This window comes from Borostomias antarcticus, assembly GCF_949987555.1.
Source record: "Borostomias antarcticus genome assembly, chromosome: 14".
Taxonomy (NCBI): Eukaryota; Metazoa; Chordata; class Actinopteri; order Stomiiformes; family Stomiidae; genus Borostomias; species Borostomias antarcticus.
In genome coordinates, this window is record NC_140247.1 from 19,093,107 (window position 1) to 19,118,123 (window position 25,017).

At 45.2% G+C, this 25,017-nt stretch overlaps 2 protein-coding genes across 2 annotated transcripts in view; both read left to right on the plus strand.

The window, feature by feature from the left end:
- Positions 1 to 649: 649 nt before the first annotated feature.
- Positions 650 to 970, plus strand: smim32 (small integral membrane protein 32; the record flags this gene model as incomplete). The annotated part of the gene is made up of 1 exon (XM_084448364.1): positions 650 to 970. One exon carries the CDS (start codon positions 650 to 652, stop codon positions 968 to 970), a length of 321 nt encoding a protein of 106 aa, XP_084304490.1.
- Positions 971 to 2,819: 1,849 nt separating this feature from the next.
- LOC311317473 (protein diaphanous homolog 1-like) overlaps positions 2,820 to 25,017 on the plus strand; it is a gene marked incomplete at its 3' end in the record, with an annotated part of 46,267 nt that continues 24,069 nt past the window's right edge. Inside the window, exon 1 of the mRNA XM_084448554.1 lies at positions 2,820 to 3,096. Within this exon, the coding sequence (XP_084304680.1) occupies positions 2,992 to 3,096 (105 nt within the window). The 5' untranslated portion in view covers positions 2,820 to 2,991. The remainder of the gene's footprint in view (positions 3,097 to 25,017) is intronic.

Here is a 25,017-nt window from a genome sequence, read left to right on the forward strand (position 1 = left end):
GGATAAAACAAGCCACATACGCCTAAACCATCTAGCCTGACAGTAAGCTACTCGGCTACAATCCGCGGACTTTGGTGTTCACGGTAAGAACTTAACTTGGAAGAATTTTGAATGAGGAGGATTCAAATCTTTACAGATACAGATGTCAAAGGAATTCGCTCTCATCGGAACGGACAGTGAGGACCGCGTTTCAGACCGGCACCGCAATAATAATCCTTTGTGATTTTCAATATTTCGAAAGCACATGGATGTGGGGATTCGTATAGGCTCTAAGGCGATATTAATATCTTGAGAACAGGCGGCATATCTGTAGGCGCAGCAGGTTTCACGCCACCTCAACATCGCTTCTCCAGAGCACGTCCTCGCCGGGGCGAAATACTGGTCAGAGCGGGGCGAGTGAGGCATGAGCTGGGTCCCTCCTACCTCACCCTGACCTCACCTGCGGAGATCCACCGCAGTCTACACCAAGGTAGGAAAAAAGGCGGTGCTAATTATCTGTGCGCAATTGTAAAGCCTATAACGGTGTCTTCATTTTGACATCAGCTATACAGCTTGAAGGTTTTTGTGTCAAATATGCCGATAATGTGATCTAGACGTGACCTTTCCTCCTTACAGCTGCACCTGAGGACGGCCGTGGACGCGCGCGGCCATGCTGAGGCAGATCCTCCTGAATTCCACCGCTCCGGACTACGAGCTGGCGATGGGCCAGACGCACGCGCCCCCGTCCTTGAACGCGTCTCACGGCTCGGTGAGCGTGGCCGCCCTGCTGAGGCCCACGGCCCGGGGCGGCGCACTGCGGGAGGAGGGGCTCAACAAACCGGACCTGGCCACCTACGTGATCATCTGCCTCGTGCTGTTTCTCCTGGTGCTGCTTATTGTTTTCTTCATCAACTGCCAGCTGCGGAACTCTTTCTTCGCCTCCATGCCCTACGACAGGTCGCTGAGAGAGGCTCGCTCCACCTACAAGTAGAGCCGGTTACTTCTGCGGCAGTTCTGGGCCCCTTGGTCTTGTAAGGTGGTTACTTTGCCATATGCAATTGCTTGTGGCATTTGAATTGGACTAAAATGCCATTGTGTATATAGGCTAATTGTTTGTTTAACTATTTTGTTATTACTGCTGTAATACCTTTGCGCTCTAATGTATTGTGTTACGCAATCGACAGCCCCACGCTCCTGTAAACCAAGATTAAACACCATTATCGACCAAATATTTTAATGTATTCATACTCATGATTGAAGGTTGATGATGGTCGTGAGCAGACATGATGATGATGACGACGATGGAATCCATAAATACAAGCACCTTATCTGAGACAAGCACCATGTGATTGAAATGCGCACACGGCTCGGTTTAACTCATCCTCACAATTTACGAGGTTTCTAGTATGGTTTTGCGCTGGCAGCCCTTCAATCGTGTTTGCGTGTATGTTACAGACAGAGAGAGATAGAGAGAGGGGGGGGGGGGGCAATGACAATGAAGTGACAATAACAACCGACCACTTCGGCTATTTGCGTCAGTTGGAAGACTGTCTGAATTTTGGTCAATTTAGTCAGCTCATTTTGTGGTAGGAGATAAAACAATAGGTCTACTCTGCCTCTGGTGCTGCTGTAGGCTGCCCTTATTCGTCTGGCTCAATGAAAATGTATGCTATGTATTCTATAAAGTAGCGTATAAGCAAATCACTGGTTTTTCCACCTGATTTGAATGTTGGAGCCTATGACTGGTAACTTGTGGTCTCGCGAGGCTATATGATTGGCTCCTCAAGCAAGATGAGACTGTTGTTCACTGATTTACCACTTGGTGGTGCCCTAAGCCTAGTTTGCCTCACCAAGTCTAATTAGGAGAATGAGCATTTTTATTTATTTAACAGCAGTAAGAAGAAAGCATCACGATATCAAAGTTAAACCTTCGTAGGCTATGCTAGGCTATGTCTGTCACAAAATAAAGTAACCACTAGTGAATGGAACAAAAACACACCGCACACACGCCCTTCATTCATGTTCTCCACACTCCCCTGAAGCGTAGCCTACAGTTGATTGTAGCCTACACGAGAACGTGTTCATTTCAGGGTAGTGGAGAGAAGAATCAGGTCACATCACAATCACATCATAGTGCCGCATGGGGGTAACATTGGGTCACTATATTGGTATAGGCCCAAACGGAGGGACAGATGAGCAAGAACATGAATGGATGGAGCAATGGATGGAGCAATTGACAGGCGGTTTTTGGTCAAGTTAGCCTATGCATTTTGTAGAACAGTGAAACTATTATAGCAAAGTAGCTGTGTGCACATCCAATCTGTACTTTAGGCCAGACAGGATTAAAAAATACGAATCTGTAAGAGGAAAATGATATCTGCACACTGAATTATAGCTCCCAACATTTTATTTGAGCAACATTTCGACCATACAGATTCTTCTTCAGGCAAAATGTCACCGTGTGTGGTCGAAACGTTGCTCAAATAATGTGTTGGGAGCGATAATCCAGTGTGTGGTTATCCTTTTCCACTTAACGGGTAGACAATTCCCATTCAAATAAATGTTTTGAATTAGGTTGATTTAAATGTCAACTATAACCGCACAAGAGTAGGCTAGCCTAGCCTTAACTGTGGGGTATTTATTAGTTATTTTCTCGAAGCCTAGCCTACTCGAGTGAGCTGAGCGCATTTTTGGATGACAAACTTTACCAGGGACCCCCTACTGGTCAGAGTGCCTAACTGCAGCTGCTAACTTATTGCCACACTTCCCAGTTGGCCACAGTCAAGCCGTAGTACATGTGTACTAGTTTGCTCTCCCACGGCAGATATCGTCCACAGGGGAGCAAGCCACAGTGCTTAATTTTTCACCGTAGAAAGGACAACTATACTAAGCTTTACATAGAGGTGTCTGTGTTTTTTTGTGTGTGTTTTTGGACTTTGATACCACAGGGTGTATAAGTTCTGGGGATATTTTCGCTGCCCGTTTGAGGAAATTAACTTTAATCAAGTCACAATGGATCCACATTCGGGGAATTCTGCCTCGGCTGCGGCTCCCAAAGGCGGCAAGGACAAGAAATCAAAGAAAACCTACGAGGAAGGAGACGGGAAAAAGAAATTTGTACGTAACCACTTGCCCTTTATCTGTCAAAAGTTCTGTAACTTTGTCGGTTGTGAGCACTTCTGTCAATGCTAGCTAGTTAGCTATGTAGCTTGCCACTTGTTGGAAACTAGCTCATACTATAGCAGCTACTAGCTGAAGAAGTGGTTTTAATAGGCGCATCTTTGGCGGAACTTCATCAAGTGTCTGGAATAGTGCAAAGCGTGGCCGACGCTTATGGCAGTGAGATAGCCGGGCACCTCTGGGGTTCTTTCCCCAAATTGTAGCATGTTTTACACCACTAATCTTACTAGCTAATTGAGTTAGTTACCTTGATTATTGAAACCTTGCTAGTTAGCCACCTGAAGCTATCACTCCACACAGCAGCCCGCGCCAGCCTCTTTGCTAGGCTAGGCTACGTGTTTGGTTAACAAATGAGGAAGTAAAGTTAAGCTACGGAAGTAGACAAGCTAAGTAACGTTACCGCACTTACGTTGCCTACTGTTAAGTTTTGAAAGTGCAGCAATCAGTTCATTCTGACGGCGGATGCATTTGCCGATGACCGCAGGTGTCACTCACACCCGTGAGACACTTTCCTGATTGAACAGGAGTTGAATGCTACTACGTGTGCTCAACTTTGCATAGTTTCACGACCTGTGCGTAGACTGTCAATGTGCGTTCCGTCCTTGCGATTGAGTACATTCTACATCACAGCACATCACATGTTCCTGTTTTGTATTCAGGACTTCAAGCATCGTCCTATTGTTGCTTGGTGTCCTGAATACAAACTTTCCAGTAAGGTAGGCGGCCATCATTCACAGCCAGTATGTCTGATTCACTGTGATGTCAGGAGTCGAGGAGTCAGCCGGCTTGTGTTGTGTAATTGAATCCATTGTCTGGTCTAGCAACAGCTGAAAACTGATATTTCACAGGCAAGTGGTAACCATAGCTCCACAAATACACACCTGGACACCGAGAACAGTAAGCCAACAGCTACACTGACGGCCCGTTCACCCCTCGCCCTCCACGCCCGTTCTTGGGCAAAAGATGGATCACTGGAAGCGTCTTGCCACGCAGTGCAGCTGTGCTTGAGTGGAGACAACAGTTTTACACCTTGCTGATGACGAATGGGAACACACTGACAGGTTTAATTCGAATATAATCAGGTTCTGTTAAGGGGGTTGCCTTGGCAACTTCGTCATCTGCGCTGAGGGACAGCGAGAGGAGAGAGAGAGAGAGAGAGAGAGAAGAGGGGGGAGACTGCGTTGAGAGAAGGAGAGGGGAGAGAGAGAAGGAAAGACAAAAGTTAGTGAGTGAGTGAGATGGCAATGTTTGGACATTGTAACAAGCACCCAGTCCAAGGCAAGGTTATAAGTAAACATCGCCACTCAGTTATAGTAACCACTTCAGCAAACACGTGTTGCGACATGGCTAACTGTATGCTGTGTGTGTGTGTGTGTGTGTGTGTGTGTGTGTGTGTGTGTTTGACATAGAAAAAGAAAGCTGTCACTCTGTGTGTTGCACAGTCCTTGACTTCAGCAAACTGCTAGCATTGCAGACCTGAACTCGGACTTAGTGTGTAAAATTATGCAACATAGACACACACACACACAGGTCAGAGGTCAGAATGCAAGGAGAGGTCAAAAACTGGGGTAAATTATACTGTGTCCTTTATGTCCTCAGTCTCAGCAGTCTCAGACATGGCATCAGTGATGATGACACAACAGCACAACAGGGTCTTAGTGCCAGTTAGAGACAGACAGTCGTGTGTGTGTGTGTGTGTGTGTGTACCGATTTCAACAAGATTACATGAAAACATTGCCCGATGACCCTGCCATGATGTTGTCATCCCACCAGTGACCTTTCAGCCTCTTCATTTATCCACCCTCTGAAGTTACACAGCTAGCCCTTGTAGTACTGATGAGTGTGTGTGTGCGCACGCATGCGCGCGCGCGTGTGCGTGTGTTCCTGTGTTTGGAGGATGTAACCCATACTTATGCGTCAGTGGAATGCTTACATGATGAGTGCCCTCTGACTGGGTCGTGTCTGTTCCAGGCCTAGACTCGGTACTATAATATGCCGGGCCTTAAGAAATCTGCCTTTATATTTTCCCAAATTGCCTTCTGTTTTTTTCCCCAAATTCCTTTTTTTCCCCCGTTATTTTTTTTATTTTTTATTTTTCGTAGAACAGCAGTCATATGTTGGCTGAACACACTGCCTGGCGGGTGAGATTGACGGAGGCCGCTCTCTATTTCGGGCAGCGCACTTCCTTGTTTGCAACGCGTCACTAGAAACGACGGTAGCTTTCTTGGCTTCTCTAAGGGGATGTCAGACTTGGCGCATGCAGCCACAATGTCCTTAATCAGTTCTCATCTTGAGAATCTGATGATGCACAGGCACGAAAAAATGGTCGTTTGAAGAGGCGTGCTCTGCCTCTTCACATAGGCCGTAGACTTTAAGTGGTTGTCATCACACATTTTTACGGGTCCAATCAATAGTATGCGGACAGAATTTGTAAAACATCCAACAACAAAATCGCCTGAACTTAGTCCTCTGCAATAAACCGTCTCTCTTCAAGCCACAGAGGCCTTGAGCCAGAACCACTGTCCAAGATGTGGCTTGCCCACCTGCCAAGGGGACTTTGTAGATGAATATCCACCAGCATATGTTTTACCCGCCAAAATAATAAATTGCCTCAGTGTTCCACTGATGGCAGTGGTGCTACCAACTTTTTTCTAGTTGATGGCACCAGCATATCATTAAAAAAAAGGTCTCAACTGCGACCAGCTAATCGCAGTTTTGAACCCTGAATATATTGTTCAATGGTTAATCTATAGTTTAAGTACAGACCTATCAGATAATGACATATCTGGCATGATGGCTCGGAGGAAATTACTGGTAGGCTACTCGTGTGTCCCCATGCAGTCTAGACACTAACAATAGGATTGTTGTTCCTAGTTTATGCTGTTCCGGGGAGCTTGGAGCATTGTTTACAAGGAGTAAGCCAACCTTTCAAATGAAAACCCAATCACGAAAAGGAGAACAAATATTTTATTACATGATGACTGTTTTGGTAAAAACTACAAATGTCCACTGGTGTGGCGGATAGCCTTCTGAGATGGGAGGCTACCGTAGCAACCTGCAACACTGGCTAGAAACGTAATGTCCATCTGTTTACATAGACGGGCTGCATCCCAATTATCTCTCCCCTTGGCTCTGGACAATATGGAAGGAAATGGAACCAAATGCCCAGACGCCTCGTTCGTGAATCGCAGCCAGAAAAACGTGTTAATGTAGATTCTCAGTTGAAAGGGATTCTTAGCCCCAGAGTCTTAACCTGTGTCTGGGAAAGCAGCCAGTTGTTGAAATGTGTACCTGCGTCTAGCAGCTGCTCACCTTGATCCAGTACTTGGGGGGGGGGGGGGGGGGGGGGGGGGGGGGGACTGACTATGAGCCTGGGGGCGGCTGTAGCTCAGTTGGTAGAGCGGGTCGTTCAGTGATCGAAGGGTCAGTGGTTCGAAACCCAGCTCCGACTGTCCACATGTCGAAGTGTCCTTGAGCAAGACACCTAACCACAAATTGCTCCCAATGAGCAGATTAGCACCTTGCAAGGCAGCTGCCGCCATTGGTGTGTGAATGTGTGTGTGTGAATGAGAGGCCATTGTAAAGCGCTTTGAGTGCCGCTAAGGTGGAAAAGCGCTATATAAGTGCAGTCCATTTACCATTTACCTGGGTGGAAACTTTAACGAGAGTGGAGGAGAGACTAAGCATGGGCCGTGATCAGCAGGGAGTCAACAGTATTCAAATCTGGTCATAGTGTTGTTGACCTCAGTGCTCTCCAGTCTACTGTTTGTGTCTGTGTGTGTGTGTGGGCTACCCTGTCTTCTGCTATGTAGGCCTGACTGATGGGAGGGGCACAGAGGTAATTAGATCAGCACTACAGATGCACCTCATGCAGAAAATACACATCCCAGCATGCACTGTTGCGCCCACCTGCTGTCCATCACAACCCATTAGACTAATGGCTGGTGATGACCCGCACACACACACACACACAACCATTAAGTCACAGCAACCCCTCACAGAAGTCTTGTCTGGAGAGTGATTCAAGCCCTGTCCTCTGTGTGCTGAGGTGGCTTCTCCCTCCACTCCCACCCCTCCCTCCCTCCCTCCACTCCCACCCCTCCCTCCCTCCCTCCACTCCCACCCCTCCCACCCCTCCCTCCCTCCCTCCACTCCCACCCCTCCCTCCACTCCCACCCCTCCCTCCCTCCACTCCCACCCCTCCCTCCCTCCCCTCTCTACCCTCCCTCCCCTCCCCTCTCTCCCCTCCCTCCCTCCCCTCCCTCCCTCCACTCCCACCCCTCCCTCCCTCCCCTCTCTACCCTCCCTCCCCTCCCCTCTCTCCCCTCCCTCCCTCCCCTCCCTCCCCTCCCTCCCTCCCTCCCCTCCCCTCTCTCCCCTCCCTCTCTCCCCTCCCTCCCTCCCTCCACTCCCACCCCTCCCTCCCTCCCCTCTCTACCCTCCCTCCCCTCCCTCCCTCCCCTCCCTCCACTCCCACCCCTCCCTCCCTCCCCTCTCTACCCTCCCTCCCCTCCCCTCTCTCCCCTCCCTCTCTCCCCCTCTCCCCTTCCTCCCCTCCCTCCCTCCCTCCACTCCCACCCCTCCCTCCCTCCCCTCTCTACCCTCCCTCCCCTCCCCTCTCTCCCCTCCCTCCCTCCCCTCCCTTCCTCCCTCCCCTCCCTTCCTCCATCCCCTCTCTCCCCTGCCTACCTCTCTCCCCTCCCTCCCTCCCCTACCCTCCCTTCCTCCCTCCCCTCTCTCTCCTCCCTCCCTCCCCTCTCTCCCTCCCTCCCTCCCTCTCTTTCTCTGTGTTTAGACGGTGAGCCAGTGTGAAACTGGAGGGTTTAATGCACCAGCTGGAACCTCCACTTGGCTCTGGCTCCATAAGACAACTAGGGAGAGAGCAGAAGGAGAGGGAGGAAGGCAGGAGGAGAGGGAGAAAGGCAGGAGGAGAGGGAGAGGGAGAAAGGCAGGAGGAGAGGGAGAAAGGCAGGAGGAGAGGGAGAAAGTGGAGGTGAAGGAGGGAGAGGCGGGGGAGTAGATTAGAGGTGAGATTCCACGGTGGATTAGCGGAGAGTGGTCTGGGGGCCGCGCAGTCCGAGTTGGCGACCTCGATCTGTGTGACGCTGCAGAAGGACTCAGCAGAGGAATTGCTTAGTGCTGATAAGATATTGAAAGGACAGACGATAACAAGAATTCCAATGTCGCTGTACTGGTTATATATGGCTTAAATAAACTTTCTATTCTCAGGCAATATCAGAAAAAAGGCCTAGCGAGCCTAGCAATATGGAATAGGTTCATTTCCCACCATGCCTTGATGAAGCCCTCTGTTAACATCCCATATTAGGGTTGCAAATTTCAAGGAATTTCATTAATCGATAACTGTTAACCAACAAAGGATAGTCGATTAATTGATAAGAACGTCCCGCGCTGGACTGCGCTTTGATCGCTTCATTTTTTTTGTCTTCTGCCTATTCCATATTGCTTGGCTCTCTAGGCCTTTTTTGTGATATTGCCTGAGAATAGAATAGAAAGTTATAGCCATATATAACCAGTACATTGGAATTCTTGTTATCGGCTGTCCTTTCAATATCTTATCAGCGCTTATCAATTCCTCAATCCAGTCCTAGGTACGCAGCTGGACTTGAAAGGTTCCCTATCTCGCAATTTACTGTCCTTAGTCCAGCAGTTTTATCAAATAGATCCCATTCTACTTATTCCACCCAGTCATGGATGGGGGTGACTGTGTCCCTATAGGCGTTGCAGTTAATAAAACTCAAGTGTACAGTGGTCTCTCAGTAGGCCCAGGCCTCACGGCTGGGTTCTATGTCGGGGCAAGCAGAGAGAGAGGAATGCAGTCACTCCACACAGAGAGAGAGAGAGAGAGGGAGAGCTACAGTTGAGTTCTCCCCCCTATCCCGACAGTAGCGTTGCTGCTGGGTAGGTGTGACTGTCACCAAGTGTGGTGGTCCTACAGAACCATGCTAGACAATGAAAGTATGGCTTATTTGTCACTGAGGAGAGGAGGATGTTGTGGGGCGTGTTGTGTGTTGTGGTGTTTCTCAGTGGGTTTTGTGTGTGTGTGTGTGTGTGTGTGTGACGGGGGTGGGGGGGGCAGGCGGTCTGCAGGTGAAAGTGACAGGCTGGGGACAGCTAATCCAACTCATAGTGGACGGACACTGCTGACCCCAGTCTTCGTTGATGTCCTACTTTTAGTTTTCTGAGAAACTCTCTTTAGGACATTGGACTTTGTGTGTGTACAGTGTGTGTATGTGTGTAATTAGCACCAATATGAAAAATTTGGCTGATACGATAACAGATATTAAAGCTACATGAGATATCTCAGCACTTTGGCACTATGTTTTAAGAACCACACTTCCCACAATTCCCCACTCACTCACTGTAATGAATGGGAAAAAATCATATTTTGATATTATTATATATGATAACAAACGTGCATGGATCAGACTGGATTGGAAGGTTGTAACTACTTCAATGGACTTTCTGGAAGGATGGCTTCAATGCAGGTAAATACCGGTCTTCTTTCTTTCATGTGCATGTAGATAAATTTGCAGGGCGAAGTGTTTGTTGTCTTCCTGATATTGTGACACGCAAAACGTGTCACTTCTGCTTCCACCACAAGATTTCCTGCCAGTGTACTGGCCAGTACACCAAAATTCTAAAATAATAAATTCAAAGGGTCTCATGTAGTCTCATGTAACTGAAACGATTTTTGGGGTCTTGCTAAGGCCAATTCATAAACGAATAGCAAGTAAAGGTGAATATTGAACTTTTGAAAAGTTATCTCATTGAGCTGTAACATTGCTGTCATGGCCGATGACCAATTATACTGGTAAACACTTCCAAAACATTTTTCTGCATCTGCATTTTTATCCTTTTTTTAACAGAATCAGAATCACAAACCGTTTATTGCCATGCAGTTTTACAACGTGCTAGGAATTTGCTCTCCAGCGAGGTGCATAACATTCAGGCAACATTGGACATGGGGCAGGGACGAGACAGGAGGGCAAGTACAAAAAGCTAGTGCAAAAAAGGATAAGCTGAAGAGAAGAACGATGTACAAAAAGTAGTGCAGTCAGTGTATACAGTGAGTATGCGGAGTGTAATGTGTTGGTGAGTGTGTGTACTGTATGTGTATATGTGTGTGCGGTGTGATGTGAGTGTGGTGCGTCCTATACATGCATCATGTGGTCATGTGCACGTGTCTACCGACAGTGTGTCTCAGCGGTGGTTAGGGCTGTAACGATTATTACATAATCGTCAAACTGCGATTATTTTTTCTGACCGCGATTGTTTTTTGTAACCGCGGTTAAATAATGGTAAAAATTAGTCAGAACCCGGAACCCACCCACCCTCACTCACTCACTCACTCCCTCTGTGTCTGTCTTTCTCTCTCTCTCTCTCTCTCTCTCTCTCTCTCTCTCTCTCTTTCTCTCTCTCTCTCTCTCTCAAACACACACACTCACTCAAATCATGCGGACATGAGCATCAGTGCCAGGGCCGGCCCGTGGCATGGGCGAAGTAGGCGGCCGCCTAGGGTGCCAGATTGGCAAGGTGCCCTAGTGGTGTGATGCGAGCCGCCACCCCCCCCCCCCCTCCCGGTCAGCAACTCTGACAATTATTGTAATAATCGCATTTTTTTTCTGACAATTAATCGTTAAGCAAAATTAATAATCGTTACAGCCCTAGCGGTGGTAGAGTCTGTGGTGTTGGGGGGGGCTCAGTTGCTTGTGTGAGGGTTGGAGGTAGACTGTCATTTTCCAAGGTTCCATCATACATTGCTTTAAGTATGGGTGATAGTTTGGAAGGAAAGGCCTTGTAATATTCAGCCGGAAGACCGTCGGGTCCCGGAGATCTTTCACCAGGGAGGTCTGAATGTCTGGATCGAGACTGGGATACCAAATAACTAATGCCAACAAAATAATTTGGCCAATTATTATGCAAATGAAATAATTCAGCCAATCATTAATCCAAACAAAATAATTTGGCCAATATTGGGGATTGATTTGTTTCTATATCAGAGAAATAGATCTGAATAATTTGTTTTGAATTGATTATTAACAAGCTGAGGGTCACACATGGTTCTATCTGGGGCTATATTTATTATCTCTGATATTTGCGAGTTAGTGGATGTTTGTCTGAGTTGCTGTGTGAGTATTCTATCTGTTTTGTCTCCATGTTCATAGTAGGCTATTTGAATTTATTCCTCAGTAGATTCTTCTCTACGTGGTGGGTAGAGATTATTAAATTCCATTTGTAGAAGGAGACACTCTTTATTGGGCTTGTGAAGAGGTGACACTGATTTTTTTAATGTCCAAATCCATTATAGATTGTTTGATTTCTAAAAGACCTTTACTGTGTTTATTCATGTGGGCAGTGTATGAAATGACCTCTGATATATGCTTAAAGTGTTTCCCACAGTGTATGTCACTATCTCCTGGCTGTCATTTACGGTATGTCAAGGAGGAGGTCTATTTGTGGATCAACAAATTTTCTAAATTGTGTGCATAACAGTAGCGAAGGGTCTATCTAGTTGTGAATTCAGTGTGCAATTTAGGTCTGCTGCTATGGTGAGCTGATGGGTGTTGACATCAGGGATAAAGGCTATTAGTTTAGTAAAAAAAAAAACGGAGTCGTCCCAATTTGGACCATATATGTTAACAAGGACAGAGTGTTGCATAGTCTGCCAACCAATCCAATGTACTGGCCATTAGTGTCTTGAATTAAATTGGTTTTGACAAACTGGACTCCCTTTCTGAAAAGAATAGCTACAGCCCTTGAGTTGTGGTTAAAACTAGAGATAGACCTGACTGATCCTGTTATTTCTCAGTCTAGTGTGAATAATCCTTAAGTGTGTCTCTTGTAGAAATACGATATCTGGATTAAATTATTTTAGATGAGAGAAGATTTCGTTGCTCTTAACCACGTTTCCCATGCCTCTACTGTTCCATGCCTCTAAGCCTACAGAGCCTCTGGATGCTCTGTCTGTCTTTGTGATGTCATGTTATCCTGAAACTGCAAAGGGATATCCAACAGTTTAGACATTGCTTGCTTTGGAAAATATATTTAAAACTCTATGACCCAAACAAACAGAATAAACCAACAAAGATGTTCTTAGAAATAGAAAAAAAGAAATGCTGCTCTTGATTTCCTACCCCATAGACTTATTGCCCCAAAACAGAGATTGCTCCAACACCTATTGAGCATTCCATCGGACCAAAATACTGGAGGAAATTACTAATCATTTAAAATTAGAATTCCTAAATTAACAAATTCTAACACCTGCCATATGCATTCTCATTCAAAAGTTATCGCTGTGACTATATAACACTAACAAATAGTGGCAGTAGGCTATGTAAACGGTAAGGTAAGCAGAGATTAAAATATAGAGAGTGAGCGGAAGAAGAAAAATAAAAGAAAAAAAGGGTTAAGGTTTTTTAAAGTCTCATTGGGGCAAATGAAATAATTTGGCCAATTATTATGCAAATTAAATAATTCGGCCAATCATTAATCCAAACAAAATAATTTGGCCAAGCATTAATACATCTAAAATAACTTGGCCAATCACTAATGCAAACCAAAATAACTTGGCCAATCACTAATGCAAACCAAAATAATTTGGCATATTATTAATGCAAACAAAATAATTTGGCCAGTCATTAATACAAACAAAATAATTTGGTCAATCATTAAAGCAAATGAAATAATTAGGCCTGTGAGTGTACCCACTTAATTAGACAACTTTTTCTTTTTAGCCTTCATTCTTGCTGCCACCAAATCTGGAAATATATTGAAAGCTGTCCTAGAACTTAAGTGGGACAGATAATAAGCACCACTGTCTTATACAGTAGTGTCCTTTGTCAGATGGAATACAGGCACGTCATGATGACTAATCGTTTTCTCCGCTGTCGTAGTAGTTTACTGATTGTTAGTCCAGCAGCAGACTAAGCAAAACCGTGTGGGTCAAAATATTCATCTTTTAGTCCCGCTTTCGTAGATGACTGATTATGTACTCTTTTGCTTTGGAGGGATTGTCGAATGATCTCTGTTCTCCGGTTGGGGACATGATCTTCAGTGTCGCTTGAAACAGAAGGCTGAACCTGGTGTGTGGGCAGCTGCTTAGCAGGTTTCTTGCTTCCTTGAAGGCTGCGTGCCGTTTCCTTACTGAGGCAGTATAGTCCGGGTAGATAAAGATCTGCTTGTTATGCTGAATGGGGTGCTGGCTCGACGCCCTCCTCAGATTGTCCATCTTTTCTTGAAAGTGATGGAACTTTACTACGATCGGTCTCGGGGGATCTCCGTACTTCGGTTTGGGCAGCAGACTCCTACTGTATGGGCGCGGTCAAGTGTTGGGTTGTATTCCAGGCCCAGCGAGTCCTGGAGTAGTTTAGCTAGCGACCGTTCCATTCAAACGTCACCCCAGTTTTCATCCACCCCGAAGTTTTCTTCCACACCGATTATCCGGGAGTTCTCTGCACTGTCTGGATACCAGATCTTCCGTTCCGTCCGTTAGCACCTTGCATGGCAGCTACCGCCATTGGTGTGTGAATGTGTTTGTGAATGGGTGAATGAGAGGCCATTGTAAAGCGCTTTGAGTGCCACTAAGGTGGAAAAGCGCTATATAAGTGCAGTCCATTTACCATTTGTCCCACGACCGATTGCTCAGAGGATTCAATGGCATCCGTTCTAGCGGCTACGGACAGACCTGAAGTGTCCTTGGGTGCTTCCGCCTCAGGCGAGACCCAAGCTTTGTCTCCCTGATTTCCTGATATGTTTGTAAAGTGACCTTGGGTCCCATGAAAAGCACTATATAAAATAAAGTTATGATTTATTATTATTATTATTATTATTGTTTTGGCCTACTTTTGCTACCCATCTGCACGAACGTCGATTATCGTTAAGAGGAGACAGAGAAAAATTAGTAGATTTGGTGGTGAGGATATAATGTGGGTGGCCGTAAATTCCATTTAGAGGCCGAAATTAGATTAAATTGATCTTTACATGCTTTATTCCTCCATTCATTTAGTCCTCATTCTCCTCTATACTGTATTTGTATGTCCCTATACTGTATTGTATTCAATTGTATCGTTGTGTGTGTGTAGTACTATTATGTACGCTAGAATCTATTTTGATTTGTAATTATATTGTGTCTCACAACTCATTGTGAGTGGTCCTTAACTTTATTATTGCACTTTTGTACTAATGTGATGGAAATGTTTAAGGAGTGACACAAAAATAAAGATTTATCTATCTATCTACAGTATGCATAGCTCAAACCAAACACATGCTTACATGTTGCTGCTCACAAGCGCACACATCTGCCCCGTTTTGCTGATGTTTTCCGATAGCGATATATTAAAAAAATCTTGCTGCTCTTGCTCTGTTTTCACCAGCAGGTTTCACCAGTAGAGGAGTGTCTTTCTTCATTACATTCGGCCTTACAAAATGCCTCTTGTCTCTGGGGGGGAAACGAGGGGTTTTAGCTAGGGTTGCAAATTTCAAGGAATTTCATTAACCGATAGCTGTTAACCTTAAAGGCCCTACGAGGAGTTTCGGGAAGCGGAAGTATTTTCCGCTCCAAAAGACCACATTTCCCATGAGCCTCGTCGTAAACCTTAGCTACCTGAGCCGGGTGTTTTGAAGACAGAACGATGGCCCCCGACGAGGTAATTACATAGGTCTTACTAGTAACGTTACTTTTGAATATATAACGGTCATATTTGCTCACAATGTCTCTTGTCGGCGGCGTAGGCTACTGCAGTAAATCGTTTCGTCATTCCAAGGAAGTTCTGGACGACCTGACCACAAAATAATAATCTAAAAATAAACTACATACAAGAAATGACATTAGTCGAAAATGGACACATAAACAAGTGTGGGTAATGTAGATTCACCCACATTAAAATGAGACTGTTTCGTAACCAAAAATAAACCTTTAACAAACAATAGTCGATTAATTGATAAGAACGTCCTGCGCCGGACTGCGCTTTGCTCACTTCATTTTTGTGTCTTCTTCCGCTGTGTTATTGAAATTTCTTGGCATCCCAATTAGCCTTCACTACATGGCGTGGTGCCCTCATGTGCAGTCAGACCTTAAATCATGATTACATTTCACGCAACTCCCGTTGATAATGTTCGTTGAAAAGTTCTGTTCCATTAACAAGCAATTAATCGAGTAACCAAATCTTACTCGAGTAAATTCTTATCGGCAATTAATCGATAGTCGATTAACTATTAACATCCCTAGTTTTAGCTAAACTGACTGTGTACTGATGAGTCAGGAGAATTCCGAAGTTGTTCCGATGTTGAACGCCCATCTCCTGTGTTTTGTCTCTTGACTGGTGTGTGTGAGATGTGGTCATCTTTTTCTCACACACATCGAGTCTTACTTCTGCTCTGCTGAAGTGGCACGCAGCTACACACACGAGCAAGCACACACACACACGAGCAAGCACACACACACACAGTTCCTCGACAGAGCCATAATTAGTTTGCTAGTCAGCAACACTCAAAGCTGAAGGCCATTTCACAGGGTTTCGGGACACAATGTCGGCTTACAGTGCGTGTGTGACAGGCACAGGCCTCGGACAACATTTCAGCTTTTCATCATATCCAGATTATAGTGTGACAGGACGTTATGCCATATTCAATAGGAAATTGTCCTTTTCGTCCCCATTCCCCTGCTTTCTGCGCCCTGTTTTGTTCCAGGCAGGCGGTACCAGAGTGGGTAGTAAATATGTCGGACACACACACACACACACACACACACAAACATTTACACACACACACACAGCTGATGATGAGAAGAGAGACTACATCACCCGCTAACCATGCATGCAGGGCCTTATCAGTGAAGGCTAATGGATGATGAGTCAGAGAAGGACCAGAGAGAATGGTATTCATCAGCTCCCAGTCCATCACACACACACACACACACACCTTTCAGCTGTAGCTGTCAGTTGTTTGCAACTCACTGTTCAACTGTCTGTGTCTTTGTGTATTTATGGATATTTGTGTCCCGTCAGTAAGCTGACCCTTGGCTCTGGGTAAGAGTTTGACCTGTGAACCTTAGGGCCAGGCTAGGCTTAGCTTCTCTGTTTGTTCTAGGGATTAGTAACGAGGCTAAGGCCCTAGCTGGCATGACTGAGCTCTGTGTGTGTGTGTGTGCGTGTGTGTGTGTGTGTGCGTGCGTGTGTGGCGGGGGGTGGGGGGGGGGGGGGTTGCTTGTCTAAGTAACTGTAGTGTCAATCACAGTCAATTTACAGTCTCTTATTTCCTATTGCATCACCACCTCACTTCCTGAAGCTTGCTACACTTCCTGCCTGCAGGAACTCACAGCAACCTCCTGCCCGCTAGCTGGAGGTCGGGACTCTACTCTAGGGTCAGGTTAGCTGACCTTTGACCCCCTAACCCTAGTTAATAGGAAGATCAGTGGTACCTGATCCTGGAACAGTGTTTAGATAACAATTCACTCCCGGGCAATATACATATAATGTTCTGTGACAGAGAAGGGGGATATGATTTAAGAGGGGAGTTTAATTTCGAGAAACATTGTGTTCGCTCGACAATGAAGAGTATGTGTATTTCAGTTTGTGGTGTGAACTTGTGGAAAAATCTGGGCATGGAGTTTAAATAAAGTACTAATATAAATCACTTTAAAAATATATACAAAAAATATATTTTTAAAAAGTATATGGGTGAGGAAGGGTTGTGTTAAAGGCCTCAGGGCTCACTATTGTTATTTGAATTTCCTTTAGACAGTGGATACTGGGTTGCACATATTTTTGGTTTAATTATTTATTATATATTTGAGTTAATAGAGGAGTGAGAAAAGGGGAAGGAACCTACAAGTGTATACTTCTTCCTACTCCTTTTCGAACACATTGTTTTTCGTTTGTTTTAATCTGTTTTTATTATGTTCGAAATAAACTTTCATTCATTCATAACCCTCGAGCTTCAGGATCTCCCGTAGCTTCAACTTAACAGATCTGCAGGATGGACGTTGTAACACCCTACAGGCCTGAACCTGAACTGAAGCTCCACACGGCACCAATTTAGTTATGGCATGACTCCTAGAAACTTTCTATTCTCTCCTTTCCTGGTTAGGGTTAGTTAGGGGTTAGTTATTTAGGGGTACAGTTCTGTGTTTTAGCTGCTGGTTCAAAACGACAGAATTCCAATTTCTCTCACTCTTGCAGGGCACCGCAGGTCACTTGCTGTTTCCCCCAGACTCAAATGTCACTTCTTAGTCAGTCCTGTAAATGCCATCTGAGAAGCCGCAGTGTGCTAGAGATGAGCTTAGCCATTTAACATACTTTCACAACCTTTCATTGTGATGGGAAAAGTGCTGCTTTTGCTTCAAACTAGTAGGCTTATCTGTTTGCCATCTGAGCGGTCTAATTGGAAATCAATTCCACTGTCTAGCGTGCGTGTTTGTGTGTGTGCATGTGTGTGTGTGTGTGTGTGTCTGGAACACAGCTCTGTGTTGACAGAGGGCTGGTTGAACAGTGTCGTGAGGATTGGCCGGTGACTGAGTCACAGGATTAGTCAGGAGAAAGTTGGAGCCCATTATAGAACGGTACATTATCTACCTTCGTGTGCAGACACTCTGACAGGCACACACACACACACAAATCACACACACACACAATGCTTTGCCTAACCCCTATTAACTGTGCACCGTTCTTAAATTAGCCTTACCATACCCAAGTTGTCCATTGCAGAGTCTCCTTTTGGCTCCGTCAGCGTCAACCCGTCACCCATCGGTCGCTGAGGGAACGAATCCATCGTAATTAATGACAGCGGAGCTCCACCTCAGCCACTGCGTCACGTTCGACGCCGGCGTCAAAGTTAGAGAATTGCAGAGGTGCGCGTCTTGATGTTTTTGACGGCGGAATGGCAGCGACTGACGACTGAGTTGGAGCCGTGATGTCAGTTGGCCGCGTGATGTAACGGCTGTGAAAGCAGAGCATCAGACCAGACAGCCTTCTCCACATGTCTGTGCGTTGCTGTAGAATCCAACAGTCTATATGCACCTTTGTGTGTGTGTGTGTGTGTGTGTGTGTGTGTGGGTGTGTGGGTGTGTGTGTGTGTGGGTGGGTGGGTGGGTGGGTGGGCGGGTGGGCGGGTGGGCGCACGCCATGAAGTCTTGCAGTCTCTTTCACTCTTTCTCCAGTAGGCTTTCTTGTCTCTCTCTTAACCTCTCATTCTTTCTCTAGTAGGCCTAATGGTCTCTCTCTTAACCTCTCATTCTTTCTCTAGTAGGCCTAATGGTCTCTCTCTTAACCTCTCATTCTTTCTCTAGTAGGCCTAATGGTCTCTCTCTTAACCTCTCATTCTTTCTCTAGTAGGCCTAATGGTCTCTCTCTTAACCTCTCATTCTTTCTCTAGTAGGCCTAATGGTCTCTCTCTTAACCTCTCATTCTTTCTCTAGTAGGCCTAATGGTCTCTCTTAACCTCTCATTCTTTCTCTAGTAGGCCTAATGGTCTCTCTCTTAACCTCTCATTCTTTCTCTAGTAGGCCTAATGGTCTCTCTTAACCTCTCATTCTTTCTCTAGTAGGCCTAATGGTCTCTCAATTAACCTCTCATTCTTTCTCTAGTAGGCCTAATGGTCTCTCTCTTAACCTCTCATTCTTTCTCTAGTAGGCCTAATGGTCTCTCTCTTAACCTCTCATTCTTTCTCTAGTAGGCCTAATGGTCTCTCTCTTAACCTCTCATTCTTTCTCTAGTAGGCCTAATGGTCTCTCTCTTACTCTCACTGCCTTTCTATTTCTCTCTGGAGCGATGCTTTCATATGGACTGGTACACTACAGTATATTGCCAAAATCTGCCTTTACACGCATATGAATCCCATTCTTAATCCATAGGGTTTAATATGATGTTGGCCCATCCTTTGCAGCTATAACAGCTTCAATTCTTCTGGGAAGGCTTTTCACAAGGTTTATGAGTGTGTTTATGGGAATTTTTGACCATTCTTCCAGAAGCGCATTTGTGAGGTCATTCACTGATGTTGGACTGGCTCGTAGTCTCCGCTCTTATTAATCCCAAAGGTGTTCTATCGGGTTGAGGTCAGGACTCTGTGCAGGCCAGTGAAGTTCTTCCACACCAAACTCGCTCATTCATGTCTTTCTGGACCTTGCTCTGTGCACTGGTGCGCAGTCGTGTTGGAACAGGAAGGGGCCATCCCCAAACTGTTCCCACAAAGTTGAGAGCATGGAATTGTCCAGAATCACTTGGTATGCTGAAGCATTCAGAGTTCCTTTCACTGGAACTAAGGGGCCAAGCCCAGCTCCTGAAAAACAACCCCACCCCATAACCCCCCCTCCACCAAACTTCACACTTGGCACAATGCAGTCAGACACGTACTGTTCTCCTGGCAACCGCCAAACCCAGACTCGTCCATCAGATTGCCAGATGGAGAAGCATGATTCGTCACTCCAGAGAATGCGTCTCCACTGCTCTAGAGCCCAGTGGCGGCGTGCTTTACACCACTGCATCCGACGCTTTGCATTGCACTTGGTGATGTTTGGCTTGGATGCAGCTGCTCGGCCATGGAAACCCATTCCATGAAGCTCTACGCACTGTTCTTGAGCTAATCTGAAGGCCATATGAAGTTTGGAGGTCTGTAGCAATTGACTCTGCAGAAAGTTAGCGACCTCTGCGCACTATGCGCCTCAGCATCCGCTGACCCTGCTCTGTCATCTGTTGAATGGGTGAGTGAATACTTTTGGAAATATATATGTGTGTGTGAGAGAGACAGAGAGAGAGACGGAGGGAGAGAGAGAGAGAGGGAGGGAGGGAGGGAGGGAGAGAGAGAGACGGAGGGAGAGGGAAAGAGAGGGAGAGAGACAGATGGAGGCAGAGAGAGAGAGAGAGACAGATGGAGAGAGAGAGAGACGGAGGGAGAGAGAGGGAGACGGAGAGAACCCTCCAGTTTGACTCACATTCTCAGAGTAATTAATCTACGTAGAGTTGCCTTGCGCTGCAAGTAGCCTAGGGCTGGGCGATATGGCCAAAAATCTAATGTAATATCAAATTGTTTTCTGTATTGAAACTATACGCCATACTGTGGCTCCTATGTGCAATATATTTATGTGTAGTGGGCGAATCATAATTCACTCGACTGTTCACTCACACACAGAACTGTTGTTGTCGCCAACGTTTCCGCCCATGCTTTTTATTGTGTTCGCTCTCCCTGTTTCCAGTTAAGCTTTGTTTGAAACCGTTCCCTATTCCCTAGATAGTGCGTATAGTATATAGTGCCTCCGCCATTTTTTTGTAGTGTTTGAATTCTCAACAGCTAACTGCTTTTAGCCACCGACATCTACCGTTAATGTTATGGAAGCTGCTGTTGTGAGACATCTAGTTACAGAAAATCTCTCTATGGTTCGCACGTGGTCCGCGGATATGTTTATAAAAAATAATACAGCAAAAAAGGATGTAGGCGACGTGGTCACGTAGGGCGCATGTTCAATCCACACTAGTCAGGCGCTGCCAGCGGTAGACATGGCTAGCGGAGGAGCTGAAGAGCTTGAAAAACCTCCTGCTCAACAACCGCTCATCACCACGGCATTTAAGCAGCCCTTAGCTAAAGAATCCGACCGGGCTAAAGCTATTACAAAAGGTATTATTGGGGTGTTTATAGCTGCAGACATGAGGCCATATTCCGTTGTGCAAAACGAGGGGTTTGCTGAGAAGATCGTGCCTAACAACGCCAACAAGCTGTTATAAAATCACTATTTAACACACGGCCTCTCGTGGTTTAATTTTAGCCCAGTTCTGTTTATTTTGCATAATGCCGTACAGTATGTATCCTGCCATTCTCTTAGTCACAGAACTAGTGTACCTGAGAATTGAGGTCTCTTCCTTTCACAGTACAGAATCAGACAGAAGATTGTTTTTTAATAAAGTGCTGCATGTTGAAATGGGCTACATGGTTTTATTTTATTTTTATTTATTTTTTTACTGTGGTATAGAATTGGGTATCAAGAATCGTGGAATTTCACTGGTATTGGTATCGAATACTACATTTTTGGTATTGTGACATTCATTGTGTGTGTGTGTGTGTGTGTGTGTGTGTGTGTGTGTGTGTGTGTGTGCGCGCGCAAGCTAGTGTGTGTGTGTGCATGTGCGGACATGTCTGCACTTGCTCCTGGAACAGATGACTAGAGTGAATTCTGGATGACTGCAGCCTGACAGGGCCAGCCTTTGATCCTCCTATCACAACCAAGCTGAGGGAGGGAGGGAGAGGGGGGGTAGAGAGAGATAGGAAAAAAAGGGAGGGAGAGAGGAGGTGGAAAGACGGATGGATGAATGGCGCAGAGAGGAGGAGGAATGGAGCAAAGAGGAGGAGGAGGAAGGGAATGAAAGAGAACAGAGAGTTGGCAGTGATGTTAGCTAAAGTTGATTGATTGGGTTTGAGTTGACCTTTTGAGTCTCTCTCTCGCTCTCTCTTTCTGTTTTCTCTTTCTCTTTCCTCCCTCCCACCTTTCCATACTTTCTCTTTCTCTAGTCTTTGAGTTGTCACAGTGGGCTGTCATGATCCAATCACATTTACAGGACAGATCTTTTGTCACAGTGGGCTGTCATGATCCAATCCCATTTACAGGACAGATCTTAGTTGTCACAGTGGGTTATCATGATTCACTCACATGTAGAGGACAGATCTTAGTTGTCACAGTGGGTTATCATGACTCACTCACTGTAGAGGACAGATCTTAGTTGTCACAGTGGGTTATCATGACTCACTCACTGTAGAGGACAGATCTTAGTTGTCACAGTGGGTTATCATGACTCACTCACTGTAGAGGACAGATCTTAGTTGTCACAGTGGGTTATCATGACTCACTCACTGTAGAGGACAGATCTTAGTTGTCACAGTGGGTTATCATGGTCCAATCACATTGACAGGACAGATCTTAGTTGTCACAGTGGGCTATCAGGATTCTCTCACTGTTAGGGATGGGTATCGGGAGCCGGTGCTTTTTGGTACCCGTACGTCACTGGGTCAGTACCGAAATATCAATAAGCTCATGGACAAACGGTGCTTTCGTTTCATGGAGCCGCGTTCGTTTCATTAATCAGCCAACGCAGCTGGCATCTGTCCCCTAACCATGACGCAGCTGCTGGTGACAGGCGATGACATCGCGTTGTTATTGTTTGCCTCTCTCTAATACAGGAGGCCACTTGAGGAAGTAGGCATAGTGGCGGAAAAGGCAAAACGGTTCTCCAAATCTATCGACGGTGCTTAATGCAATTTATGTAAAAAGTTAGTGTCCAAAGCAAGGTTATTATATTTAACGAAAACTAATGTGTATGTATTTATACAACCTACATGCATACACATAATCGTCCATCATTATTATTATTATTATATCAGCTCCCCATGTCATTCCTTATAGTTAATTGTTGCCAAATGGTTTTGAATTGTATTGTCAATATTTTTGTATAATATTATTGTTTAATGAATTAATCATTTTGTGTAATGCTTTGGCAAAATAGATGTTTCTGTCATGCTAATAAAGCTTATTTTAATTTGAATTAGAATTTTGAAAACTAACTAAAAAACGAAAACTAAGTGAGAAAACATTTTAGGTAACATACACACATTTTAGGAAATAAAAATAAAAACTAGACTTTACAAAAAACGATAACCAACTAAAACTGTATTGTCTGTTTACATAACTAACTAAAATAAACTAAAATTATTGAGAAAATGTCCTTAGTTTTAGTCTTTTTCATTTCATATTTAAGCCTAGTATTTTGGGTGGATATGAAATCTATCCTCTATTTTTTCTTTAGCTGTGCCCCTGTGCAGAAGTAACTTGACGTGCTCCAGATGGTTTGTTTCACACCGAGTGAAACAATGTGAGCTTGCGAGATCAGGATAGTCTCAAGAGGCTAGCGCAGAAGAATGAAAAACTAAAACTAATACTGAAACTAATAAAAACTAAAACTAAGCATCAACAAATACAAACTACACTAAGCTTCCAAATCTGCTTTAAAAACTAATAAAAACTGAAATTGAAAACAAAAAGTTAAAATGATATAAAAATAAAATGGAAAAAAACAAAACTATTATAACCTTGGTCCAAAGGGAGTAACACCAGCAACCTCATGAACCACTTACAAGTTTCACATTTGGTTAATGTGAAGCAGTGCAGCGTGTTTGACTGCTTTAGCGAAGCGGCTAATGCTAACGCTGGTGGCTGTCATAGCAATGCAAGTCAGGTACAGTGTTTCCCCAACCATTGCCTTGAAGGGGTGGCCCCGCCCCTACTGAAGACCCCAGTCACAGACTTTTAGACATTTTCTGACGGAGTGAGAGATGATGAAATGAAAATACTTTCGGTTGCTGTAGCTAGCTACATAAGTCATGAAACCACAGTTTAGTCTATGTCTTCTGATGTTAGTAACTGTTACTGTTAACTGTTGTTATAGGGATATGACCACAGCCCTAACCCCAGTTACCAGAGGCACATTATCAGACACCCTCATACCTGCTTGGCATGCAGTTGAAAAGAGAAGAGAGATTATAGGTGAGCTTGCCAATGTGTCTCAAGTAGCCATAACCAGCGATTACGATGAGTGATGAAGTATCACACAGGATCACTACAGTGACAGTTCACTATGTAAATGAAGGCCAACTGAGACAGAAACGTCAACCCAGGCAGTATATGAGTCCCAAAGTGGCAGAGAAGTATCGATAAACAGTGTGGGTATCGATACCAGTATCGATAAAATCCTAACGATATTCATCCCTACTCACTGTAGAGGAGAGATCTTGGGGCCCATAGCGACAGCATGTGAACAATTCTGGCTCTGTGTGCGCTGTTCACCACTGGCAATGGATGGCATTATGGATATTAGCTTGTGTGTGTGCGTGCTTTCAGTTATGTAGTGTGTGTGTGTGTTTGAAGAATGCATGAGTAGGTTGATTTTTCTGAATCCTGTAGCAATAGATGCTCTTTGTGTGTGTGTGCGTTTGTGCGTGTGTGCGTGTGTGCGTGTGTGTGTGTGTGTGTGTGCTACCCAAATTGAAACTGCAACACCTCATCATGACTGGAACTCCATTCTCATCTTCAGTCCTCATCTCCTGCCTTCTCTACATGACAGGTTACTGGCAGATGGAAAAATGTACCCGCCAAAATGGAAAAAACTGCCTTTTTGTTTCACATATACAGTAGGACCTAAACGTTTTCAGTAGCCTACACTTTATTAAGAGAATAGGGTACTGCGTTGAATTAAAAAAAGCTTGAAGGAATGACCTGAGCAGATTTGGAGCAAAGTTATATTTTAAGGTTTCGTGCCCCTGAATTCTCTTCAGCTTCATAGACGTACTGCCAATAACAAGGGAGTTGTTGCGGGCGGCTTGTTTTTTTTAGTTGGCCTTGCTGGTGTAACCGAGTGAATCGTGAGTCCTCGTAAACACTTGTGGAGTGAGTGTAGTCCCCCGAGGTAGTGATGGCGAGTAGCTGGTGAAACTCACTCCCCTAGTAGAAAGGATGAGCTAACGACCCTGCTGATAGAGATATCTTTCTTGGCGTAGTTGTTAGCACATCTGACTTGCGAGCGCAAGGTTGCAGGTTCACGTCCCGCCCCAGACAATCCCTTAACATGGACCAAACGAACAAGAAACAGCGCAGACAAGAGTACTACCGTTACGGTGGTGCCGTGACCCGGATGTCCAGTGCTCGTTTCTTTACTGGGCCTTGCTGGCGACAGACAGAGCCGGTCGTTGCCTCGCTCTTGGCTTCGCAATCCTCTGCAAAGTCCGTTGTCATCGTATCCCTCGCCTCACAAGACTTCTCCGACCTTTTCGCTGGCCTCGTTGGACGACCTTTCCTCGACAGGTGGA